The 25,295-nt window shown below is 40.2% G+C and overlaps 1 protein-coding gene across 2 annotated transcripts in view; it reads right to left on the reverse strand.

The window, feature by feature from the left end:
* Window positions 1-20,260: 20,260 nt before the first annotated feature.
* DCLK1 (doublecortin like kinase 1) overlaps window positions 20,261-25,295 on the reverse strand; it is a 249,647-nt gene continuing 244,612 nt past the window's right edge. The window contains exon 16 of one of the 2 annotated variants that reach the window (XM_059816171.1): window positions 20,261-20,425. In XM_059816171.1, coding sequence (XP_059672154.1) covers window positions 20,261-20,425 — 165 coding nt within the window. The remainder of the gene's footprint in view (window positions 20,426-25,295) is intronic. The other variant, XM_059816180.1, reaches the window with a different exon arrangement.

Raw genomic sequence — 25,295 nt, forward strand, 5'->3', positions numbered from 1 at the left:
ACAGTGTTGTGAGAGCCAGAAATTAGTGCAGTATTTGTATAGGAAGGACATATTATTTATCAACCCAACCAATATGATTAGAAACAGGCAAAACTGCTTTGGGGCACTTCACTGGCACTAGGTTATTGTGTTAACTTACATAGGACTTATTCAGCACACGTTTCCTTTCAGAGGTTTGCACACAAATATTTTGTTGCCTACCTTTGTCCTGTCAGAAGGGCTTGCAGAAAGGGTTACAGGACAAGATCCGGGACCTCAGGAGGTGTCTCCTTTGGCCTTTTTAACCAGAGCGTGGCCACGCCTGTCACACCTGTTAGCGCGAGAGTTATGGCATTGCTGCACATCTTTCCCATTGCCTTGCTTGTCCTCTAGACATTGTACTGTCCCCTGATCCTAAACCACCTCTACTGCTGTGTGCGTCTCTCCCTGGGTTTGTGTGTGCCTTGTCTCAGAGACATCAGGAAAAGGAATAGTCCTACCTGCTCTTTTCCCCCATTCCCCTTCACATCACTCCTCTACATTGTGCACTGTTTCTGTTCCCAAAGCTTTTTTTTCTGCGTTTCTTTCCTAGAGGGACCCAGTTTACTTTTAAGGGACCAGATCTACTGAGGTGCCCTGACTTGTTGCATTGCAACACGCATCCCAGGCTGAAGCAGCCGGCAGGTCCTAGCTGCTCCTGCAGTGCTCCCTTCCTCGCTGGAGCTCTCAAATGAAATTCCAGAATTGACGCACCTTCTTGCTTAGGTTTTTAGTTTTGGGGTTTTTTTAGGTCTCCTAAAAGGTACTAGGAAAGATGAAACAGAGTTGAGGCACGGTGAAAGTAGTTGTGCAGTTGAGTCCCCACACCTTTGGGAAACATCACTTTTTCTGGAGACTTTTGGTTGAGACATATAAATTTCTCACATCATGCTTGCAAAACACTGGCCGACAATGTTTAGGAAATCCTGTTAGTATCTAAATCATCAGCACCAATCACTGAATGATGTTAGTTATTTGTACATGCAACATATCACATCTGAGGGTGCAAAATTATTTTAATCCTGAAATAAAGCTCTCAGCTATTGGTGGTTTGAACAGGCTCATCTGATTGTTCACTGAGCCCACAATGTCTGACACCAGGAAATGTGGAGGAATTCTGCCACCGGGAAAACGTTACGGGAACATCATGGAGGAGTTTGGGAGATAGACAGTATAGTGGACCGAAGCAGAGAAATTGGAAAGGATTATTCCCAAGTAATGCTAGCCTTATAGACGTCTACATCTGAGCAAGTCATACAGCTATTGACTCATTTGACGTATTTCATGTGACCTTAGGATGAGAAGAGTCGTGTCTTGTAAGTGCCTGTTTCTCTGCATCAACTACAAATGCAGGTTGGAGTGATAGGCTCTGATGTAGACATACACATGTGGTGCCTCCTTCGCTGCCAATCTGTCTTTCTCCGCGAACCTGCCCCATGAAGCAAGCAGACCTGCCTTGCTGCCAGGCCACAGAGCCTCCCCAGGGACTGTCACGTGCCTGTACCTCCGGAAGCACCTTGTTAAATCCACGGAGCGTCCATTTATTTAGCAGCAGCTGCAACTGGTCAGTGCTTCTTCAGTCTGCACCAAAGTCTGACCTCCCCACAGTGGGGCAACACAGCTTGGTGCAGGCTTGGACCATGCATTTATTCCTCATGCCCTGCCTCCTGTGGGTCTTTTTTCTCCCCTAACCAGGTGACCTACACTCCCATGCAGGCTGGCGTCAATGTACGGCTATGCTTTGAGCCATTTAATAAATTCACTATCATGGTGGTGAAAAACTTGATTCTCTCGTTTCCCAGTGCAAGGCTTTCTGCCACGGTGACACCTGGTCCAGGGGGATGCTCTTGACACCTTCCAGCATAGCAGAGAGCCTCTGCCTCACCGACGGGGAGCTGGAAGGTATTTCTGCCCTTCCTGACCCCTATGTTAACTCCCCATATGGTTCAGATGGGCATGATCTGTTGGATCCCTTGGCTGCAGTGGAGAAGGTGCAGGAGAGACGGATAGTTCGTCAAGGGCCAGGGTTGGCCCTGCCACAGGCCAGGGAGAAGAATGCCTCGCTGCTGTGAGCGGGTGACCTGAAATGTGGGTGCAAGCCAGCTGCACTTCCTTCACACCAGGCTAAGCAAAAACACAAACATGCATTTATTCATAATATTCAAAACAGACAACACAGTCACAAATGTTTATAAAAGATGTAGGCAGAAAAAATGAAAGCAAAAGTATGCTTAATCTGCTTATACTAAGGTAACACGAGCAAGTTCCCTTGTTCCATTATTCAGTGGATTTGCTGTTTACCTCCTGATGAGGTGACAGTCAGTTTCTGCCTTTGCCCATGCCTCCTTTTTGAACAGATAGCTCAGGTTTTATAGCCAATGGCCCCTTTGAGACCTCCTAAAGGGTGAAGACTGCCTTTATCTTTCACTCCTAGACGCTTTTTGTGCCTGAAATAGGAGAAAGGCTGTTCACCCTCGTGAGCAGAGTAAAGGTTGCTTTCGAACTACAGCAATGTTATAGCAGCCCCAGTCTGCTATTGTGTTTTACTAGTCATTTATTGGATCAGTTATAGTGTATTAGTAGTTATATTAATAATTTACTAATTTTAAAAAAGTACTACATTAGGAGTCACCTGCTGTTCTTAACCGGTGATTAAGGGACTGTGGCTAAATGGGGTCTGAACATCTTGGCCCCTCCTTTTGGCAGCTTGTTGGTGTGACTCAGTGAGGAACACATCTTTCATTGAACCCTGTGTTCTCCATCATTTTGTACTTAGAAACCTGCATGCTTGTAGCATGCTGGCTGTATATAATTCATTACTAATGTTTGCCCAGAGAAGACAGCAATCAATCACAGTGAGGCAGCAATGGGTTTTGGACGACTGGTCCTGAACCTCTACACAGAAAGATGAGGCACATACCGTGCATGAATCTCAGAAAGGAAGATGAGAATGGGGAAATGAATCTCCATATTCTGAGCTTTGTATGTGCTCATGGATTTAGAAGAACGAAGAATTGGTTTCATTGGTTACTTGTTTGTTTTTGAGCAGAACGCTTTGACTACTTATTTATTTTTCTTCACCCTGTAACAAAGCTGTATTTTGTTGATACAGTCATTTAATTATGAGATGGAAGTGGATGCTCTGACCTGTCGCATACCAGGAGATCACAAGACAGGGATTGCAGGTCTATTTTTGTTAAAGACCATTAGTGAGGGAAAGCAATCCTTTGCTCAGAGGGGATTAAGGACCAAAACAGCTTTTGTCCACTTCAGATTAGGCATGTAAACCAATTCATACCTTACAGAAGGTAGAAAAAAAGGGGCACAAAGGTACAAGACATGCCATGTTCTGCCACTCTGAACAGACTCAAATGCTCCCAAGTCTGTGTTATGTACCTATTGGATCATGCTTCCAAAAAGGAGGATTTGCTGAAAGTCAGGGGAACAATTGTTGTCTAATTATTCCACCATCTTATCAAAAGGGTAATCAAAAACAAATGAAGGAGGGGAAAAGGGGGAAAAGATCCACTACGCAAACAAACAAACAAACAAACAAACATTCATCTAAACTAAAAGTCATCAAAGTAACATGATTAATGCCAAGCTGAGGCGAATGGTAACCTACTGGCAGGAAGGGTTTCAAAGACATGGATATTGGCAGTCTATCATCCTAGAGATAAAAAAGCAGAGTCATTAATATTCAAGAACTTGCTTTTGAAGCTCTAGATCATTCACATCCCCATATACAGGTTTTCCATATAAAACCAACTGAGTCTGCTGGAGAAGATTGAATTACACAGCAGGTTAGATGGATGATGAAGAGGGCAAATGAATGGTAAGGGTAACAAGAGTTTCTTAAATTTTAAGTTCTTGTATATGAACAAAAGAGAAACATGCTGCTTAAGTTAGCAGAACAAACAAAGCAAAGAATCGGATGAAACCTCAAGTAGGAATGACTCAGCCTATAAACCTGAGAGCTCAGCAGAAAGCAAAGACAAGGGAAACAGGCATAAACTTAAATTTAAGGAAGATGAGATTTAAACTGGATGACAGGGAAAAAAATCCAACTGAAAAGGTTATTGGGTTAAAGAGTGGGCTGCCAAGGGAAATAGTTCAAGATACAATTATCAAAGAATTTAACACTGGAACCAAAGAGCATTGAGAGACTTATAATACTTCTATATGGGGTGGATTCACCCTGATAAAGCCAGTGGCCCAGACTAGACAGAGCTGTGATTCTTTCCAGCCAAATTTCTCCTATAAAAACCAGAGCGGAATTCCTTTTACTCATTTCCAGTAAATTAAGCCACATCAAACTTAATCTTTTTTACTTAAACGCTGCAATGTGTTTGTCCTCAGAGTGTTTGTGCTGTGCCCTGGGTTTACAAGGTTATTGCAGGTTACAGCGTTGTCATCTGACACATGCACATCATTAATGGTCAGGGTTGAAGCACTATTTCTGTAAACAGGAGTGGGCTGGAGCAAAAGAGCTTTCTGGTCTACGTGCCAAAGAACAATGCCAGCTTCTGCTGCCATATGGCATGGGGACAAGCAGCAGGGTCAGCATTTCACAGTGTGTCGCCTGGTTTCCTTCCTCAGATTGAAAAGCATTAGCCAAAGAACTGTTCACATAGGCTTGCAAGGCAGTGCCACTTGCATAGTCAGCCTGTGTGGATTTTTTTTAAAGAATAATGTTAAAGATGTGTAAAGTATTCAGGGGATTTTTTGGGTATATCCCCTCCTCCCCCCATGATCTTTTTCTTTTCTTGGTAAGGGCTGAATAATAGCTTCTAAGGAAAGCTAGCTGGAAAATCAATGTTTCTTCTGAGAAGAAAATTAGAATTATGAAAAAAGGGAATTTTTTTTCCAAAAAATATTCACAGGACTGAAATATTGAAGAGGTCTGTTTCAATGAGAACTACATTCGTGGTCACAAAATTTCAGAACAGCACGTTTTATGTTGGGAAGATCAAAATTATACAATTCAACCTAGGACAGGAAGCCTAGGAGCATCCCTCTTTAAAATGAGGGATGAAGCAGAGGTAGGAGGAAGAGGGGAAGAAGATGAGGGAGCTGTTGCTTCCTCTCAGGGCTTTCCTGCCGTTCAGCTATATTGCAGGGCAGTGAGGTCAAGTCCTCCAGCTGCAAGTGGGAAAAGGTGACACCAAAGCTGCAACAGCTGCCTCCTGAAGGTCCATGGTATTGCCCACTGCTCAAAACAACATCAAGCCAGCTCTCCACCCATCCCTTCAGCCACCCCAGCCCAGTACCCCTTGCAGAAAGGCAGCCAGATATGACCACCAAGCTGTCCCTTCGGGCAGAAGCACTGTCGGCTCCCATCCGTCTCTCTCTGGCACAAGGGCCGACAGCTAATTTAGGCTTCTCTCAGCTACTGAGCTGCTGATTTTCACAATACTTTTTTGTCCTTAATTAGTTTTGAGAATTCTGCCTCTTCTCTCCAAATTGGTTGAAATCAGCCAACAGCCTCAGAAGTTGTGAAGGGAGGAGTGGGCGAGGAGCAGGCTGATGACAGTGGGACATGCAGAGAGGAAAAGAGGAAAGATTTTAACTAATGGTATTCTGGCACCCAAACTAATGATTTTTTCCCTGCAGACGCAGGCAACCGGTGGTACGTTGACAGCTCTGTGGGCACAGGAGCCTCATTTGGGTGTAATTTAAGACACACATGAAAGGCAGCACACATAAGACTGGATGAAATTCCTATGGGAGACTTTTCTTCCACATTTGGACTTCAAGTATGCAGTAAAGTAAGAGTTTGATGCTTGATTTCTGGCTATCCCATTCAATTTTCTGACTAGCCCAAATTTCCATTACCTCATCTACAGTGTAGCCCCAGTAAATGGAGGGGTAAGCGCACAGCCCCGGCGTCCCAGGGGAACAGCTGGGTGAGGGAGTGCGGCACAGCAGGCAGCTGGGAGCTTGCTCCCTTTTGAGCGTTCACATTGAAATGTGCAGCCAGTTTGCTTCCAAATTCTCATGGTTTTGTTTCACTTTTTCTCCGTATTACTTGTCTCTGTTACCTTTTTCCTCATTAACTCTCCTGGTACTGTAATACTTTCTGGAAAAGTGCTTTGAATTTATCCTCTTTGCACGGTACAGCCTGCGTGCATCGCCCCTCTGCCCCTTGGGCTTTGCCCAGCCCGGAGGCTGGCTGTACCTGAAAGCAGTTGGGCTGAACGGGCCTTGAAAGCTTTGCCTTCATCCAATTTCCATATTTATTTCAGAAATGGGAAAGCAAAGAAACTCTCCTGCTCCTCTCCCTGGACTGGGCAGCGGCACCCAGTCGCTGGGATGGCAGAGAGGGGACAGGGCACAAGGGCTTGGAAAATGAGAAAACTTTTAAAGAGGGCCAAGGTCCCCCTGAGTGTCACTGTCTCAAGTCAGGTGCAGCATTGAGCTGGCCCCACCAAAACTTACTCTTTTCAGGGATTGGCTCCAGAAGGAGCCCTCAAACCGCCCAGACAGGCTGTATTCAAACACAAACTTGGCCGGCCAACTTGCTTTAAGCTCACGGTGATTATGCCAGACAGAATAGAAATAAAAAGGATTTATTAATGCACCTCCCCCTGCCCATTGTGTCCTTGCAGACAGATCCTTTCCCTCAGCCTCGGCTTCAGCCAGCTCCACGGCTTTTTGGTTGTAGCAAACTCTGCCCAGCCCATTTTGTTCCTCCAGATGCTCTTTCCATCACCCTCAAGCTCGGGCCATGTCCATTCTTCACTGTTTTCAGCAGTTTCTCCATTTCTGCGGGCTCCGCGGCTCAGCAGAGCAGCCTGCCCTGCTCCCAAAGGAGCTGGCTGCTGCTCCTCCACACAGACCATGGCCTCTCTAAAGAACACATCACACAAGCTAAAAATTAACAAATAAACCAGATCTTGGCCATCACATAGGCCTTGGCTGTTCAAACTGACAGCTCATTTTCCCGTAGTTTCTTTGAAGAGCTCTAGTACCTCTGTGTTCTGCTGCAAGGACATAAAACTGGCCACTAAGCTGATGCTGGGGTCAGAGAGAGGCCACGTGCTGCTCCTGTGATTTGGACAAGTTGAAAATTTTCTGCACACCGATAGTTGCACATGCTCACCGGAGGCCATTAGAGCTTTACTTCTAAAAATCTTCATTCATTTGATGTGTTTCAGGGCTTCCTCTGCGCAGCTGCGGTGAAGTCTCCCCGGGGCAGAGCATAACCCTGTAGTGCAGACACAACATCAGAGCTGCAGACAGGAGGTTAAAACAAAAGCAGCTGTCACCTCTTCATTTGGCCTAAAAAGAAAAATCCACAAGTTTGGGAATCAAGCGGAAAACGTGAAGTCTAGTCCTTCGAAGTGGGGAGCTGGGACAGCCAGCTCCTGCCCCCACGTTGGCACATTCCGTGCAAGCCAGCTGTCCACTCCTCCCCTTATAGCATTGCACCTCGCCACCACTACATCATCTGCACCTTCGTGCAGCGTGAAATGCTCTGCAGCCAGAGCAGCCGGCAGTCTCTCACCGGTTCCTGCACCGCCAAACCTTTTAGACCTTGAGTCACTGAAATCCTGCAGTCTGGAAACTTTTGCTTGGTTCACGGCGTGTCAGGTTTTTGTGCTCTCCTTTTCAGCTCATCACTCTTCACTGGGTATGTTCTCTTGATTTGTGAACTGCTGGTTTCTAGGAATTTCAGTGCCACACAGTTATTTGCGGTTTTGCTTTCTCCATCTATCATTTTATATATACATATATGTATACCAGTCTGCATCCCATTCCAGACTGACCGAGTTCTCAGCCTCTCTCAGGGTTTTACCAGCGGCCTCAGGACAGAACAAGCCAGTTTCTGCCAGTCTGTGTCCCCATACAGGCACACAGCCAGTCATTAAACCTCTCCAACGGCCTCAGAAAATTTCCACCTATAGCAATTATGGTACCATCAACCTCAAGTCGCAGGCAGGAACCTACAAGTCTCCCTTCCAAGTATAGCTGCTATAAGGGGTAAAGGTTGACATTTTAATGGCAGCCACTGCATATTTTACACAGATTAGGCTACTGAGCACATTAATACATGCAGTCAGTAAGTTAGCTACTTAACTGATCCACTTGGGTGAAATGGGAAAGACTGCAGAGAAAGAGGAACAGTTTCTCCTGACATGTAAAGAGAAGAAGATGACACTTTCTGATCCATTACAAACTCACAATTAGAAGAAAATATTATAATTAATTACCCACAGGTGTTTTCTTAGCAACAACAAAAACCCCAAAGGGAAAAGTCCGCACCTCTCAAAAACTAAACGCAGAAACTACATGAAACTTTTCTGCTGGACACTGAAGGAAGGATGGTATTCTTCACTGATGCACAGAAAACTGGAACTGTATTGGAGGAAAAAAATAATCAGGATTTTCTCCTCCAGCCAATGGAAGGGAGCACTTCTGCAGGAGCGTGACTGCACATCTTTAGTGGCACTTCAACCCAGCATTTCAGTAAACGACCAAATTGCTGTGCCATAGCAGCAGGACTGTGGTCTACAACACCCTTCCTCCCTTTGTGTCGTGGCTCTCAGCGCAGGGGGAACAGCTTGCCAGGCTGCTGTGCTTTGCTTCCAGCTCTGCGGCTGCGAAGTCTGCAGGTAGAGAGGGCCCGTGGGGCTCTGCAGCCTTCAGTAATTAGGTGTGCATTAAGAAAATGGTTTTAAAGAATTTTTAACAAAAGAAACCTAGGCCAAAAATGTCTTCCTCAGTTGCAGTTTAATTCAGCGTCGCCTGGTCAAAAATGAGATATTTCATATTCTTATGGAAAAACTGGAACTGACAAATTCATTACTTAATCAGGCTAATCTAGTAAATTAAGAGGTAATTCTGAAGAAATAATGAAAACTCTCCAGTGGCATATTAATTATGGCTTTCTTTTCAGCTATTAAGAAAGGAGGATTATGGATGTGGCCAAGAATAAAAAGAGATCTATTTTCAGGGTCAGTGGATTTATCTTTTCAGGGGTCTAACAGAAAAGAATAAATTGATTTCTCTTTATGCAAGTGATTTGAGAAGCCTTGGACCAGAAATTTCTTTTTTTTACTACATTACGTAATTAAACTTGCTATATTTCAAAGTTCAGTATCTACTCAAACAAATACATGCAAATCCACATTTTTGATAAAAAATCCAGCAACCTCTGGTAACAGGCAGTGCTCTCAGTGCTAAAAGTTTAACTTCCTAATTGTAATGTCATTCATTAAATTTGCTACCTCTGTATTTTGTTTCTCCTACCTACAACTGGTATAAAAAGATATTAATTTAGAGGATATCCTGGAATATTGTGGTACCATAGATTTGACTATGCGGCAACTGCACGTAAAATAACAGTACCAAGCTCCATGTTACATGAAGAGAAATAAAAAGTAAATTACTAAGGTTTCCATTCAGGTGATTTCTCTGCCTGGAGTGCAATATGCCTGTACTTCAGAATGAGCAGCTGGACATAATCTAGATCCTATCTTCCTTATCTGCCTGTTGCCCAAAGAGGAGAAACACGGTAAGGTTTGGATAGTTTGATGTAATGCTGTTAATCTTTCTTCTTTTTGTTTTAATGTTTCCAAAGTCCCATTTCCCTTAGCATAACAGAAATAAATAACAGGAGGCAAGTGTGAGTTCTGAACAAGTTTCCTGTTCAGAAAAACAAAAGCAAAACCCAAAGCCCAAATCCACCTGCTTTCCAGGGAAGACGTGGTTATGACTACCAATTTGCAAGCTGCCCGCAGGGTCCCCGTTTGCTGCCCGATGCCTGGCATGTGCTCACAGCCAGTACAGAAGCAACAAACCAGCACCCCGATAGCTGCATTTTTCGGTCCCTTTGCAGAAGTGTGTCTTTCATGATTATAATTGGTTCAGGTATCTTTCAGAAAGAGGAGTTCACTGGCCTTCATTTAGCCAGTCTAAATGGTATTTAAGGCATCATCAGTTTTTACTTGTCGGACGCTGCTGATGACCATACAGTGCGGAGGAGCCTCAGGGCTGCTGGCGTTTTCTGGCAGAGACGAGCAGTGCAAAGCCTGCCTGCTGGCACGCAGTGGGGCAGGGTTTAGTTTCCTATCTACACCACGACAAGTGGAAACCACTGCCTAGCCAGCGCAGCTCCGGGTCGGAGCAAAAATCTACAACTGGGGCAGCAACCAGGCTTAAGGTTTCCAGCAACTGCCTTTTCCGTCTTGAAGGTGAAGTGGCAACAAATAATAAAGCTATATGTCATTTATCACCCTGGGCAAGTGACTGCAAGATGGAGTCTGTGTGTGCCTTCCATCATTGTCCTTTAGAAAGCATTGGAAAAACCTTGAGCATGTAGGCAATCTGAAGGCAACACATGATGCCTGCTCTCCATGTAGTCCCAGTTTTACTGAGCGTATATGATGTTTAAACATAAATGGTCGTGTCCCAACTTCCTCAAAGTCTTTCTTCTTTTGCTACTGTAATATTTTTTCACATCATCCCCTCTTTCAGTTTATTCAAAATAAAAATGCTTTGAAAGATCCAGATATAAAGAACAGCAGTGTAGAACTTGATCCCAATAAACACAATACACACTTTTTGAACCTTACCCCTTACTCTCATTTATACTTTAAGCCACCACTGCTGTTGAAAGCAGTCCCATCTTCCCACTGCAGCAGTCACTTTTTCATACCCTTTTTCCTTGTGTGCTGGTGTATCAGAGCAATGAACAGAACCAGCTAATTAATGCAGGGCAAAATTTTTTATTCCCCTGGAGCAGTTTCCCTGATCGTTTTACCACATGGATGTACATCGACACTGCACGAGAGAAGGGGAGTGTAGGAAGGAGAAAGAAATGAGTGGCCTGGAGAGGCTGGAGGTGTGTGAAAGGGGGCAGAGAAGAATGGGGCTGGTTTTTTTGAAGACAGTGAAGGTTCGTGAAGGTTTATGGTGTTCATGAATCACTAGCCTTCATTTCAGGATGCCAAAAACTTGTGCTGCCAGTATGATGGAGGACACACTCTTTGGGAAGACAACGTCCAAAAGGGAAAGTGCCACGTGCCTATAACCCTGTTGTCGGTTTATAATCTCTGTGAACATAAAAATTCATCTTCTAGAAAGACTGAATATTAATCTTTAGTTTTGCAGCTATCTCCTGCATCAAGAATCATTCCATGAACCAGCTGTTAAATAGCAACTATTAACTTGTAAATGAGAGTAGGATAAAATACATGCTTTTATCAACATAGATAAAATAGCACTTTTTCTGCCTTTCAGCAAAAATAATCAGTGAGGCCTGGTGGGATCTCATGTTACTCAGACTCCTTATTTGTAGCTTTTACACTCCAGCATACTTGCTGATAATGTATGAAGTATGAAATTAAATGGAAATCAAGTGTCAGAACAAATGAAAAGTACACTACACAATGCATTATCCTCTGGTCCTTTATTGTATTTCTTCATTCACCTGCTAATTCCCAAAATCCAGCCATTTACAATGAATCTTCCAGTCATTAGTGGGATTTAGCAGGCTTCCACTGTAAAATAGTATTCACATTTCTCATGAGAGTTGGTATGTATAGTGTTGAAGGGCACCAAATACAAAGGCTGTCAGTCCACAGCTATATTTGATTTCCATACACTTATCCAAACTTACCTCCTGTGCTGGGAAATTAACACATGAAGTGCTAATTTTTTGAATAGTTGCTTCTTTTTTTTAATAATCATGCTCATCACGACTCACTTTGGTGCAGAGGTTTATGTGGGAAAACTAGGAAGTGGCTGCATGACTAATTTTTAAAGCCTGTGCACAGCTTCTCAGGAATGCAGCTGGATGTAACTCCTTAGTGGCTTGCTTGTGATGACTGAATTGAAATATATTGTAATGCTTCTCTGCTCAAGAAACATGAGCTCATTAGAAGTTGAAACCAGAGCTGAAGTATTAAGTGATTTGTCCTTTTCTACTCTTTTGTTACCATTTTAGAGCAAATATGTTACATAAAATTGAACAACAACTTAAAAACTTAGCTCCTGAGGTAAGGTGATAATATCAGATCTTATTCCTGTTCATTTACATTTATTAGCATAAATGGCAGGATTTGAAAAATGCCACTTGTCTTCCCTCCTGATTTTTGCAGCAATATGTATCATCTAGAAATTATTTAATTAGTTCCTTGAAAATTAAAGATTCATCTATGCCATTCAAACCACATAGCAATTCCTAAGTTTCTTACTTTTCAAAATAAATGAAAATATTTCTAAATTGAAATAATTTAGAAACTTGTTTAAAGGCCACCACTTCCTTAGACAGCCTTTTTAGCATGCATGAGAAAAGTGCTATTTAATTTCACACTCAACTAATCCTTTAACAATTTTCTTTCAGGCAGAATATAAAAGGTTGTTATTAATTCCTTAATAAAATAAAAAATAAGTTATAGCGGATATGTCTTTAACCTTGGACCAGTTTGAGTAATTTTTTTTCCCTCAGATAAGACACTGAAGATCAGCACAAATGGCAAGTGATAAATTGGCCTCTGGGAATTACTCAAGAGTCCTCTTCCTCCCTTATTTCACATCAAGTCTCTCTGGAAATGCCTCTCCTGAACTACTTCTGGTTTTAGCATCAGTCAGTCAATTTGATTCCTCCCACCCCTTAACTATCAATGGCAAAAGTTGTCAAGATCTGACGTTACCCACCTTAAATTTTAACTCCCTGTTACACTGAAGTACTTTCACAAAGACTACACCTAGTTGACTCATGATGAACGCCAGATTGTCAGAAGTTCGTATCTTAAAGGCTTGTTTGCCTTTTCCTATGTGCTTGGATTTGCTGAAGAGAAAAAAAGAGAAAAAAAAAAATCTCTGTCTCCTTTGCAAGATACAGCACCAGGAATTTCCTTGGACATATGATCCATGGCATTTATACCTTGCAAATAATCCTCTCTCTCAATTTACCAATTTCTCTTTTACCAGTTTGCAAACTCTCACCATATTATGGACCCCAGCTTCAATAGCTGTGGGTATTCTGTTTGAAAAGAGAATGAATTTCTAAGTACTGTTATTCATGTAAGACCCTTCTGGTCTTATTAGAAGATGTTGAAGCATTCCAGGCACCTAATGGAGATGCATAGGTAAAAAAAGTAATTACCTCTAAATGGCAATGGTGGTGGTAGTAGTAGTAGCAGTAGCAGTAACAGCCATCGTAGTGAAGTCAGCTTTTCTTGAGAGTAAGCTAGGCTTCTTTTTCATTGCTTTTTTCTCCAGACACTTAAAATTAGATGTGTATGAATAACTCTCATCACTAGCTTTAAAATCTGTTAGGAACATAGAAATACAAGGTATCTTCTGGGTTTCTGAGTCCCATGTCTTCCTACAACAGGAAACACATACTAGGATATATCAGAAACACCTCAAGAAAAAAGCTTCTCATCGATAGTTCAAGTTCCACCTGAAAATCAGCTGGAGTTTCTTGGCTCCAATGGTTCTATTGGACAAAAAATCCTCTAAAATCTCTTTGATCAGTCAGTTGGAAACCACCTTCCAAATGCCACTCTAAATTTGTCATAGCTGATTTCTACCTATATGCTTTTTTCTAGCTCTGTCAATTAGCATAAACAGTTATTTTCCCAACCTGTTTTTACTCATGGCTTGACAAAATGTGCAGCACTGCTGGCTGTGCAGCTAGACCATTCTGTAGGTGCTCGGTTCCCAGGCAGGTGGATGCCAAGAAATGGCACAACTCTGTCCCGTGTCCCTTCCCCACCCACTTAGGTAGGATGAACACTTTTGGAAATGACTGAGCTCTGTGGTTCATGACTCAAGTCAATCACTAAGAAGGATTAGGAAGACATCTCCATCACAAGCGTGTCATTCCATGAACTCTTTATTTCATGGATGTTTTGTTCCTTCCTCTGGCCACAGCTGCAGAAAACTGCAGGTAATATGAAGCCTCAGTATGGCAACTCAAGTCTTACTGAAGCTGTTTGGCATGGGCTATCGAAGTATATATGTAGACAACTATAAAACGCATAGACATCACTTTTTGAAAGCAGTCATTTTCCAAAAGGACCCATTAAGGTAGAAGCATGCTGCAAAATTGGTATTTAAAAAAAATTAATTAATTTACAGTCTTTTTTTAAACACCTAAATTCCCCACTAGCCTGTATGTAACACTACTTCAAACAGCTACACACGGTCTCATTTAGTGAATATATGAGGAAGAGGTCTGCATTATGTTTGCTAAAAGAACTAGGATTTCAGTTCCATCTGCCACTGGGTGTGTTTGATTTGTATATTAATTATGCCTGTTTGTAGCTGCAAATTTGCTCCAGATTAGCAGCTGATTGGCCCCGCGCATGGATTCATTACACTGTGTGGCTCCCTTGCACTTTTATAGTTTTCAAATGATTCCCTACTTATGCTTTTTAAACTGCTTTTAATACCTCTCTTATTCAGTGTGAGCTTTCAACCCTGTCTTATTCAGACAATTTTTTCTCCTTAAGAGAAAACGTGTTCCTTTGATTCTTCTCTTTGGGACCCTTTTGGCTGGTGTAACGTCAGCTTTGTCCATGGTGCTACTCTAAAACACCAGACAAAATTGCTTCTTCTCCCAGTCTTATGGGGAAATTCAGCATATTCACATTTAGCATTTGCTACGTGGAATGACTTAAACTAATGGGTTTAGGAATTACACAGGCACTCAGCAGGGCGTATATACATATCCATTACTGCACAAACTTTAAACGCTTGTCTCGTTGAAATAGAACTCTCCCACATGTGGAACATTTTTGCTCTTGATGACTGAGTTTTCGCCTGGTTTTCAAAATGCCCAAAAGTTCTGAGATGTCACCTTTGTAGTTAAGACCTGTGAGATACGCTTGAAAATGTAGCACATTTGAAATGAGCTGCATAAAAACTGCCTTTCTGTCTGTGTGTGTGAATGTTTGTGTACACTTAGAAAATAAATGTCGAAGAGGTCAAGCTGATTTCCCTCATATTTTAAGAAAAGAATCACTCTGAGGTGAAAAATTGTATGCCAAGTATCTGCCTGAAGCAAATTTTTACGATCAAATTAAAAACCTTTGAGACTAAGAGTTTATAATGGAAATACTAACACAGCCTTAACCATGGCAGCACTAGCAGGCACTACAATAATATTAGGAAAGCTCTCCCTGCCCACAATCTAAACTAAATAAAAAAGATGCCATTTTCTAACATATACCCCAGGCTAGCAAATAACAATGATTTAATGTACTTGCCCTCTGGTAATATAGTAGCACTGCAAACCTCTGAGCCAATTTTTCTTTTCTTTTCTTTTTTTTTTTTCTTTTTAAACATACATGCCCCATAGGGAAAGGATTGCAATTTAGGTCTTATTTGTGGATATATCGCTTTCATTTCGACAATTCTTGAAAGCCTTCCTGCTGTCACATGCTACTGTATGCGAGCACCCAACTGAATAAAGACCCACCAGGCTTTTTCAGGAGTTTATTCACAGGTTTGGCTTTGCTTATTGTAGTATGCACCACATTTAAATTAGATGAGGGCTACTGTAAAGCAATAACATTGTCAATGACTGGAATCTCACTTGCCCCTCTAACAGTCTGAAGCAAATTAATGTATTGGTTGTTCATTAACAAGTAAACAGTTTCTGCTACAATGTCAAGGAAAAAGAATGTGTTCATTAATATGAACAATCTTCATCTACAAAGATGATTTACACAATGCATGTCATGAGATAGCTTTCCCCTAACTAGTACACTACCAAACTGAAAAGCTGATTCTTAGGACTTTCTTGAAATTACAATACTGTTTGTTTACCAATAAGAAAGACAGTCTCAGTCACCTATGCCACCATTGTAAGCTCTATAGTAAGTACTTAAAAAAAGAGAGATTTCTGGAATCACTTGTGGAATTCATAAAATTGATAACTACAGACTTACACTGCATCAATGATACATATTATTCCTGTGATAAGTTAAGCTAAAAATAAGATTAATTTGGTTATAGAAATTCCTTAAACAACAACACTTAAATTATTTTAAACTTGAAATTTTTCAAGAATTTTCTGAAAAAATCAGCAAACACTGGCTAAAAAAGCAAAGCAGTTTGGATACACCAATGTAATCAGCATGCCTAGTGCTCTTCTGTTAACCCTCTGAGTAGAACCATAGTATTCTGGATTTTTTGTACATTAATGCTATGAAAATTGTAATTTACAGAAATATTAATTTATATGTCATGACTTAATAAATCATGTTCTAAATATATTTGGGCTAGGCACCTCATCTAGTGAGCGATTCACCCATCCTAGAATTTTAATTATCCACTAGAGAAGCCAGTCTCTAGCAGCTACAAGGGAAGTTTAGATGATTGCCCTAGATTATACACCTAACTCTGAGATGGATACATCTAGATGAGACAATGCCCAGCACAGTACTGTTTAACTAAGCCTGTGCTATCACCTATCAGTTCTACATTTTCACATCAAAGTTTGCTTACTGCACGTAAGCTCACTAGAATATTGCACTTAGATTGGAGTCCACGTTATCCCCACTTACGTTTAATTGAGAGGAATTAAGCTGGAAGAGACCCTGTTCTACTCTCCTGTTAATACTAAGATCAGACTGTCAGGCGTCTCCAGAGACCAAATATTTGATGACCTGAATCACCCTTTGGAAGCGCTCCTCTCCATCTCCTTGTTGATAGACGGTGCCTACCACCACTGCCATCCGTCTCAGCTAACTACACAGGCTTGGTGGGAGGAAGCTGGCCTTGTACATGTAATAAGCATTAAAAAAAAAAAGTCGAATTTAGCACCAATACGATGCAATGATTCAAAAGGGAAATGAAGAAAGAAGTCAGGAGGACTGGTAAGTATTACAGAAAAATGACCACAGTGTGCTGTGTGCTCTCCCAGATTATCACATTAGAAATAGTCTGTTATCTTTGATTTCTTTTTTTCACTGGTGTTTCAAGTATCTTTAGGGCCACATATTCTGTCTTCACTTACCCCCAGGAATTCAGAGGTTAGACAAGAAAAGGGGCAGTCACTGCCAAACGAGCCTGAACCATTATTATTTCCATTAAACCATATATATATATATGCATGTATATGGTTATATTTAAAAATACATATGGATATATGGATACATTTAAAGCCATCATGGAAACCACTTTTAAAACAGTTTAAATATTCAGATACCTTTCCTTGAAGCCTAAAAAGAGGCTATCAGCAATTTGAAACCCAATCTCTCACAGATCTAAAAATAACGTAAAATAAATATTTTTATAGTTATGTTCATAAAACATGAACCAAAGATCAGAAACATATAAGACATTGGGGATGAGTAGGGATTTCAGGATCTAGGATTATTTTTACATACATTTTAAGTAGTACAAGATGGTGTAAGATGAAGGAGCCAAACATCTTATTTTAATGATAACCCTGTATTCCAAAGCAAAGCAAACATGATAGGAAAATCCCAGATGGGTTTTTGAATCATATTTCTCATGCATAAGGTGAAGCATATTTTTATATTTCTTTTTTTTCTCCTGACTTCCCTCTCTAATTAAGAAGAATGAACATCAGCCTTTGTTTTAAGACTGCCAAATTTTCCCAATAGTCAAGAAGCATGTGGTATTAATGGACACTTTTTTATTACCAAATATATGTCTTTCTTGCACTTAACATGGTTGAGTTGTATCTGTTCTAAAGGGAAGGCTGTGATATACAATGCTGGAAAAACATGTGCCAGATCCTGACCTACTGTAAATTGATGTAGGTAAGTAAGTTGCAAGGGGGGATTTACATTGGCTGAGGGTTTGGTCCTATGGAAAAATAATCCCTGTCCTATCCAAATGTTATCGAACTACAACCATTAACATCACAACAGCAGTGGCTATGCCCTATCTACCAAAGATCTCTCCACAATGACTCTAGGTTTGGGGCATGTTCAAGGATCTGCCACAGACACAGACACAGCCCTTTCCCAAAACCTAAAATCTGAGAAATTTTGTATGGCAGTTCCTTTATCCCTTTGTCTCTTGCCCCTGTGGCGTTCGCCAACAAGACACCTATTTGCTTCACTTGGGTTAAGATGTTGTTACTCAGGTTCCAGACAGAGTAACCGAGGCCATGCACAGGCCTTCTGCCCATGCACATAAGTTCAGAGATCAGAGTCTCCTGATGACTTAGGGTAAGATTCATTCTACTAAATTCATAATCTGAAGTTCGGTGTCTGATGTAAGCTTCCACCAGCAGTTCCTTCTACAGTCAATGGAGTGAGAGCAATAGGTGAATCAAAGCATGAGTACTGCCTAAAACGTGTGCCCATGACAGGCAAGATGAATCAAACCTGGAAATGCTTATCTCTCTGTATTACCAAGGAAGTCTGGAGATCTAGTTCAGACTAAATGTCTCACTTCTAGGTTATTAACATTGGCTGAAATTAACTGCATTCAGTATGAAATACTCGTACCACTTGTGTGAAGACTTGTAAGATGAAATTCCTGTATTTAAAATCTTCAGACATTTTAATATATAAATTTTCATGACTGAGACAATGAAAGATGCATTTCAAAGGATGGAGAAACAAAACAGTTTCAACATTTCTTGAAATATGGTTCAACTGATACTTCCAACTAGAAATGCAAAGGAGCATTACATTAGCTCCAACAAGCTGCAGGTACACATACACTGCCACAACTGCTTGTAGGGACAGTTCCATGAGCAAACACAACTCAGAATGGAAATGGCACTGTAGGCAACTTGACCTGTTCCTCCAAAATTTATTTATACTTCCCAGTGAGATAAGAAAAGTCTGCATGTCTTTTTGGGCAGCATACTGATATTTCTAGCTGTATGATATGAAAGAAAAAGGGAGAAAGAACGAGAGAAAAAGAGTAGGGAGAAAGAGAGAGGAAACCACATTTATGTGACTTTTCAAAAACACTGTGAGAACATTTTAAGTTTAGAGGGGAAAACTTCAATTTTATGTGAGTAATAAGAGAAAGTATAAACTCATAATGTTGGGTTTTACTTTAGGAGAAGTTTTTGGAAGTTGCCTTTTTCATTCAAGTGAAATTCCGAGTGATTTTATAATAGTTTTTCTTTCAAATTATCATATATGAAGCAAAAGTCTACGAAGCGTAGTATTTCTGTGGAAGCCAACTTTACGATAATGGTTAAGTAAAATGCTACAACGCTGTGTTGAGGTCTTAACAAACCAGAAATATGTAACTCTGTGTAAATGCCCATTTTATTAAATATTACAAATAGAACTGGTGAATCATTTTTAGTTTCTCCATTCTGAGACAAAACTTCTGCTAATTCAGTTTAGGTTTTACATATATATTAAATGACTTGTGTTTTCCCAGATTTCGAAGTAGTCTAGCTATTTTAAGGGTAATTCTCATCAATGTTAATCTTTCAAAATTACTTTCCTGGAATAATCAGGTCATGCTGAGAGGATGCCTGTACATTGTGAGGCAAAGGAACCGGGAACTTCTCAACTAGATCATTGCATACCATTACATGACAGAACATTTCCCAAGCCATTTCCCAAGACTCCGCATTGTCATTAGCAGCAAACAATATGGAAGCAACCTTTTGTGGTCGTCATCATGTCATCTTCTGTAAACTATGAGGCTGCCCTAAACTGAATTTCCCATTTAGCCTGCACAATATCCTCCAACAACAGTCACTCCCTGTGGAAGTATGATGCCGGTTTAGAACAAGCTGCTGTAGAAGATATCGTTTGTTTAATTTTATTTTCATTTTTAAAGCCTACATTTGTAACCCCTAAGCAATAGTGTGTTTGATATTGTTTTGGCCAGAAACAGGCAAAGAACTTCAGGGTACTATAAAAGATATGTGCGTATAAAAGCAAAAAAGCCAGAATAAAGCCCTAATGTGGGTTGTCAAGATTTAAGTTGATCGTTTACTCAGAGGGTTAACATGTGCTAAAATTACATACTGCAGTTCCTAGCTTCACTGATGAAAACATTCACTGCTTCTATCTTTAAATAAAAAAGCAAAATAGCCTTAACCCTTTGAGGATCATATTAGCAGCAAGTTGCAATCTAAACAGAGAACAAGTATTTCAATCAATTAATTAGGAAATTATTCTTACAAAGATTCTGTGAGCACCCTTTTGTGTTCCACCATGCCAGCTTTTACTGCTGGATAGATCAGCTGTAATCGCTTCACACAGGTCTGGGGGATTTTCAGGGTCTCAAAGGGTTAAAGCCAAGACTTTTGAGTAAAAGTGTTTTATTAAAAGGGTGAGTTAGGTGAGCGAACAGTCTCGGATGAACTTGGTGAGTAGTCTTCCGATTCGGAGTTGAGTTCAGGTGGAGCTTGCTGTGCCTTATAACGTCCCCTCACATCCTGGTTGCGTCTTCGTCGGAAAACCTGCCTCTCCTTATCAAGAGCGGTGGTCTGGCAGGGGCATAAAATAAGAATAAATGAAATTAGGCTGTGTGTGAAATGCAAAGCTAATGAAAACCATGAGTTTTTACGTGGCCTGCAGATACCAGGGATAATAAATGTTCAGACCAAATTAAACCTGTTCTGTCTCAGTCAGGTCTGAAAGGTTGAGCCCACAACACAGCTAAATGCTTTAAAAAGTGCATTTCCCAAACCTTAAGAGGTAGCATGACATCATCAAGCAGATACAGTACCATATATATGGATGCCATATGTTCTACTTCTGGATGCTATCAATTTCATCCTTTAATAGATTCAAATTTCAAGCCAAATATCAACTGACCTGCCCCCACCCTTCTCAAAGTATAAATCTGTTTCTACAGGCAAGGCAGAGATGTACACTTGTCTTTGATTTGACCCAATGAAGGCTGATACACACTCACCCATGTTAAGTCAGTGCAATCGGCTAACAAAGATGGATTGTGATGAAGTTGTCAGAGAAGAGAGAAAAACACCGAAGGGAGCTAGCCCAACTCTTTGACACCTCCTCATGCCGCTCAATGGATGTTCTTAGGGAGAACGCTGACAAGCTCTGATGGAAAGACCCGTTTAGCCTGACCACCCTGTCTCCTCCTGGTAGCCAAGGTCTATCAAATTAAATACTCCACTAATTTTATCTAGGTCTATCTAGAGTATCTAGAAATGGGGAAGAAGAACGTTTACTTGATGGGCTTTATATTTTGATGGGTTTCTGCCACTGTTGAGAATGCAAGTCTTAATAAGATGGCTGTGACTTCTGGCCACATCCTTTCTTCTGCTTTGTCTGGCACATTTACAAGGGGAAACTGCAATCCAGGTAAGGGCAGCCCAAGTCTGGCCAATGATGTCAAGCACGGGACTGGGTTTTGCTGTTTTCTTGATTACAGGGTATTAGACTGCAGTCCCTGAAATCGTACAATTACAAGTTCAACAGGATGGCCTTGATTCAGCAAGAGCACTTTGACATGTAGTTAACTGCCTTCTGAAGCAGGGCTGCTTTCTTAAAATGTGGCCTGTGATTTTTTTGGAAAAAGCAAAACAGGAAAAGGCAGGTGGCTAGGAAGATGACATACAAAATGCAAAAAAATATCTGGTCATGGCACTGAAGGCAAAGATAACTTTGAGAATTGAACAGGTTTAACTGCTAAGGCTTGTAAAATTTGTCCCTAGTATAAAAATCTCCATTTAAAAGCATGCAGCCAAAAGGTTATTGTGCTTCAAAGGATTTATTTTTTTCTTTTGAGATATACATGACTGATTTCTCTAGAAAATTTACCAGTCATAGTGTGAGCCTCATAGTAGAGCAGAGACGTATTTATAGCCAACATATTTTTGAAAACAAAATGAAAACTAAATCCATCATACCGGTGCAGAATAGCATTATAGCAATCCCTGCTCTAAAATAATGCAATCAGCATTCAATAATCATGTAATAGAGACAGAAAGATGGACAAGAGTACAGAGCTACTATAGCAAATGGATTTAGTTAGGCTAAACTGCTGAACTATTATTTTTGTTTCTAGAACCTACATAGCACTATCTTAAAGGGGAAAATAATTAACTTTGCTAAGTTCACCCCTGTATTTTAAATAATAATTGCTACAAAATCCAACACTTCTCACCTGCTGAGAATTTCTTTGTTTACTGCTAATCTTTCAGTTAAGAGCACCAATTAGTATTTTCAATGCCTTCTACGTTAGTATTGAACCAATTCAGTTTTTGATTATTTTTTAATGTGAACCAGAAGAATACCTAGATCTTTTACACACAGTAAATATACTGCATACAGTATGTAATTCTGTGTGAAAATTGAAAAGAATGGCATATATTACCATTCTATAAAATACAGATTTCCATATAAAAGATTTTTTTATGCTTACAGGAAATAAGCATTTATTTAAAGTTGAAACCACATCACATCATCATGTGGTAATAGATACTCTCCTCTGAGAAAGTTAAACATTTCTGGCCAAATAAATAAAAATACTTGCATTAAATTCAAAATTTATTTTTAAAATCTGCTACATGAGAATGGTAAATGTATATGTAAAAACTGGTAGCATTTAAAATTAGATAAGTTACACAGAAGTAAATACTCTTGAATAAAAGATTCTTCTTGGAATTTAGCCTCGGGTATTGCTTTTTTTAAAGGATAAAACTATGAAATTGCCAAACTAGCTAGATAATTAAACATCAGGACATCATTTTAAAGATGTCTTTAAAAAATAAACCCCAAGATACTACTTTTCTGTTATATTTGGGGAAGCGTTGGGTGCTTTTGTTTAAATATATTTGTTTAAATATACATAAAGGTGCTTCCCACCTCATTAATCAAAAATGTTAAGCAAAAAGATCTGATGATCCCACCTAACCAAGCACCTTATGCTGTAGTTTGTAGGACCAAATATTTCTGGCGTCCTAACCCTTCACAAAATTCCTGAGATATTTCGAGACTGTTTTTCTTTAAATTTTTATCCCAAGCCTCCCTTGAATTTGACCTGATTGGTCTTTATAAAGGCATGCTTGTAGACTCAGGGGCATTATTGTGGTTACTCTCCTGGGCTGCGAGATATTCAGAGCCTTTCTCACCCAAAGAGCTTGTAGAATAAAAATGCATAAAGTCACAGAGAGCTAAAGAAGGGAGTATTTATGTAGTGAAAGCAAAAATACCCAGGTCCTATACTAATGCTTAGTGTTTCACATATCAGAACCACAAAATGGGTCAGTTCTGGCCACAGACAGAACACTCACAAGCCCTACAGAACTTGCAAGACCGGGCTTGTTCTGCCCAATGTTACAATGACCTTTTACACTTCCAGCGTCTATTACACTGCCAGGCCGTATGGCCACTCTGCATTCTGCACAAAAGCTTTTTTCATTTAATGAGGCCATGGTTATTTTTTTGCCTCTAAAGAATTTCAAAATACGGTAGATTAATGCTTTGGAATGGAAAGGAGATGGTAAAATATGCTGGAGTATTGACTGCATGTATTTTGTAGGTGCAATTTTCACCTACTGTATCCTTATGTGCATGTGGGCATATTCCAAAAATCAGCTTTTTCATTATTATTACTGTTTTTGTAACAAAGGCCTCTTATACGCATTGCCTTGGTTTAATAGATTTATTATTTCATCTACTATTCATCTGGGTGGTTCGCTGGTGCATGAACCAGTCCATTATGGATTTCTAGGGCATTTCTACTTTAAGCTACTCTTTTAATAAATAACAAGAGGATCTGAAGTGCACTTATGCTTCACAGGGCTGCAAATCCCAGATTTTCATTATCACATTTTGAGTTTTTTTTTTCCCGGCTTGAGGTGAGAGAGTGAGAACTTTGAGTAATATATGATAGTAACGGCAACTAAAATGTAAGGATAGCATTCTTACAATCCATATGAGGAAATGTAGAACTTCTTATCCAGCAGCAGATAAGTGGATTGCCTCTAATAGTCTGCTGCTGATGGGTCTGAAGCACTTCATTAAGCACTAACATATTTTGCATCAACATTTAGTAATCCTGACACCAGGTACCAAATGGTTAACAAGCCGTTTTTGGAAATGCATTTAATTTGAAGTAACGGAGCATTATTTTAAAGTAATTGTTTCTGTCACCTATATACTAAGGTGCAGTTTGCATTTTTCCAGGATTTTGTCACAGGGAGTGTTGTCTTCCTGATTTCTATATCTTGATGTTGCAGGACTCCTGAGCCATGCAAATTCTTTTTTCTTAGAAAATATTGAACTCTGTGTTTATGAACAGATATTCAAAACCTACAACTGCTTTGATACATACGTTGTATTTGCAGTGGGAAGCACCTTATTTTAGCTGTGGGGTGATATTTTCTGTCAGGTCAGTAATTACTGGATTGAAGTAACTGCATTTTATGAATGCAAGCAGTGACTGTTTTTCTTTTCACTTGTCTTAATTTACTGCTGGCCACCAAATGTAGATATATATTCATTTCATTAATAAAAGAACATTATTGTGCATTTTGCCTCTTAGCCCATCCATTATTCATACCAGCCAGGAGACTGAACTGGGGATGCAGCTGTTCACGCATTAATCTAAGAAACCCTTTCCTTCACCCGCCTTCATTCTGCAGGCGCATATTTGCAATTTGTTTGCGATTTTTGTGATGCCTTGTTTTTTGTGTGGAATTACACGGACATGTGTATTGAAACACTAGTATTTTTCTTCCAGTGCATTCTTTTATATACATGTACGTGTATGCACATATTTAAATGTTCACACCTAGATAATTTTATCTTATTTCCTTAAGCTTCTGGCTAGTGACCTCGATATGTTGAGATATGTAACCGCAGGTTTCCTTACTGTAAAAATGACCATTAAACAATGCTCATGGCATGAGCCAGGCAGCCCTTCAGTCTGGCCTTTTTTATTTTTTCCATGGGTTTCCCAGTTTATATATATATAAAAATATATATATATATGTGTGTGTGTGATTGATTCATGATTCAAGACACTTTTTGGAGAGTACTTCAAACTTAGCAATGCACCTCAGTCCAGGAGTGAAAGACACGTTATTTTTAGCCCCTCAGGCACAAGCTATAACTAAGTCAAGTTACACGGTGATTTGGAGACGTGCAAATGACCACATCGAGGGTACAAATTAATCGAGTGGATTTGAACCTAGACCTCCAAATACAAAAGGCCAGTGCTTTAGCACACCATGTAACTTCTGGCATGGAATTTAGCTAGAATGAAAGTGAAAAAGAAAGAAAACCAAATCAATTTGATGTATGCTTTGTACTGTATTGGTGAGTGAATACAAAGACAAGTGGTCTACATGTATAAATGCTGAATTCATATTGCTATATTTA

Source organism: Gavia stellata, chromosome 1 (genome assembly GCF_030936135.1).
Source record: "Gavia stellata isolate bGavSte3 chromosome 1, bGavSte3.hap2, whole genome shotgun sequence".
Taxonomy (NCBI): domain Eukaryota; kingdom Metazoa; phylum Chordata; class Aves; order Gaviiformes; family Gaviidae; genus Gavia; species Gavia stellata.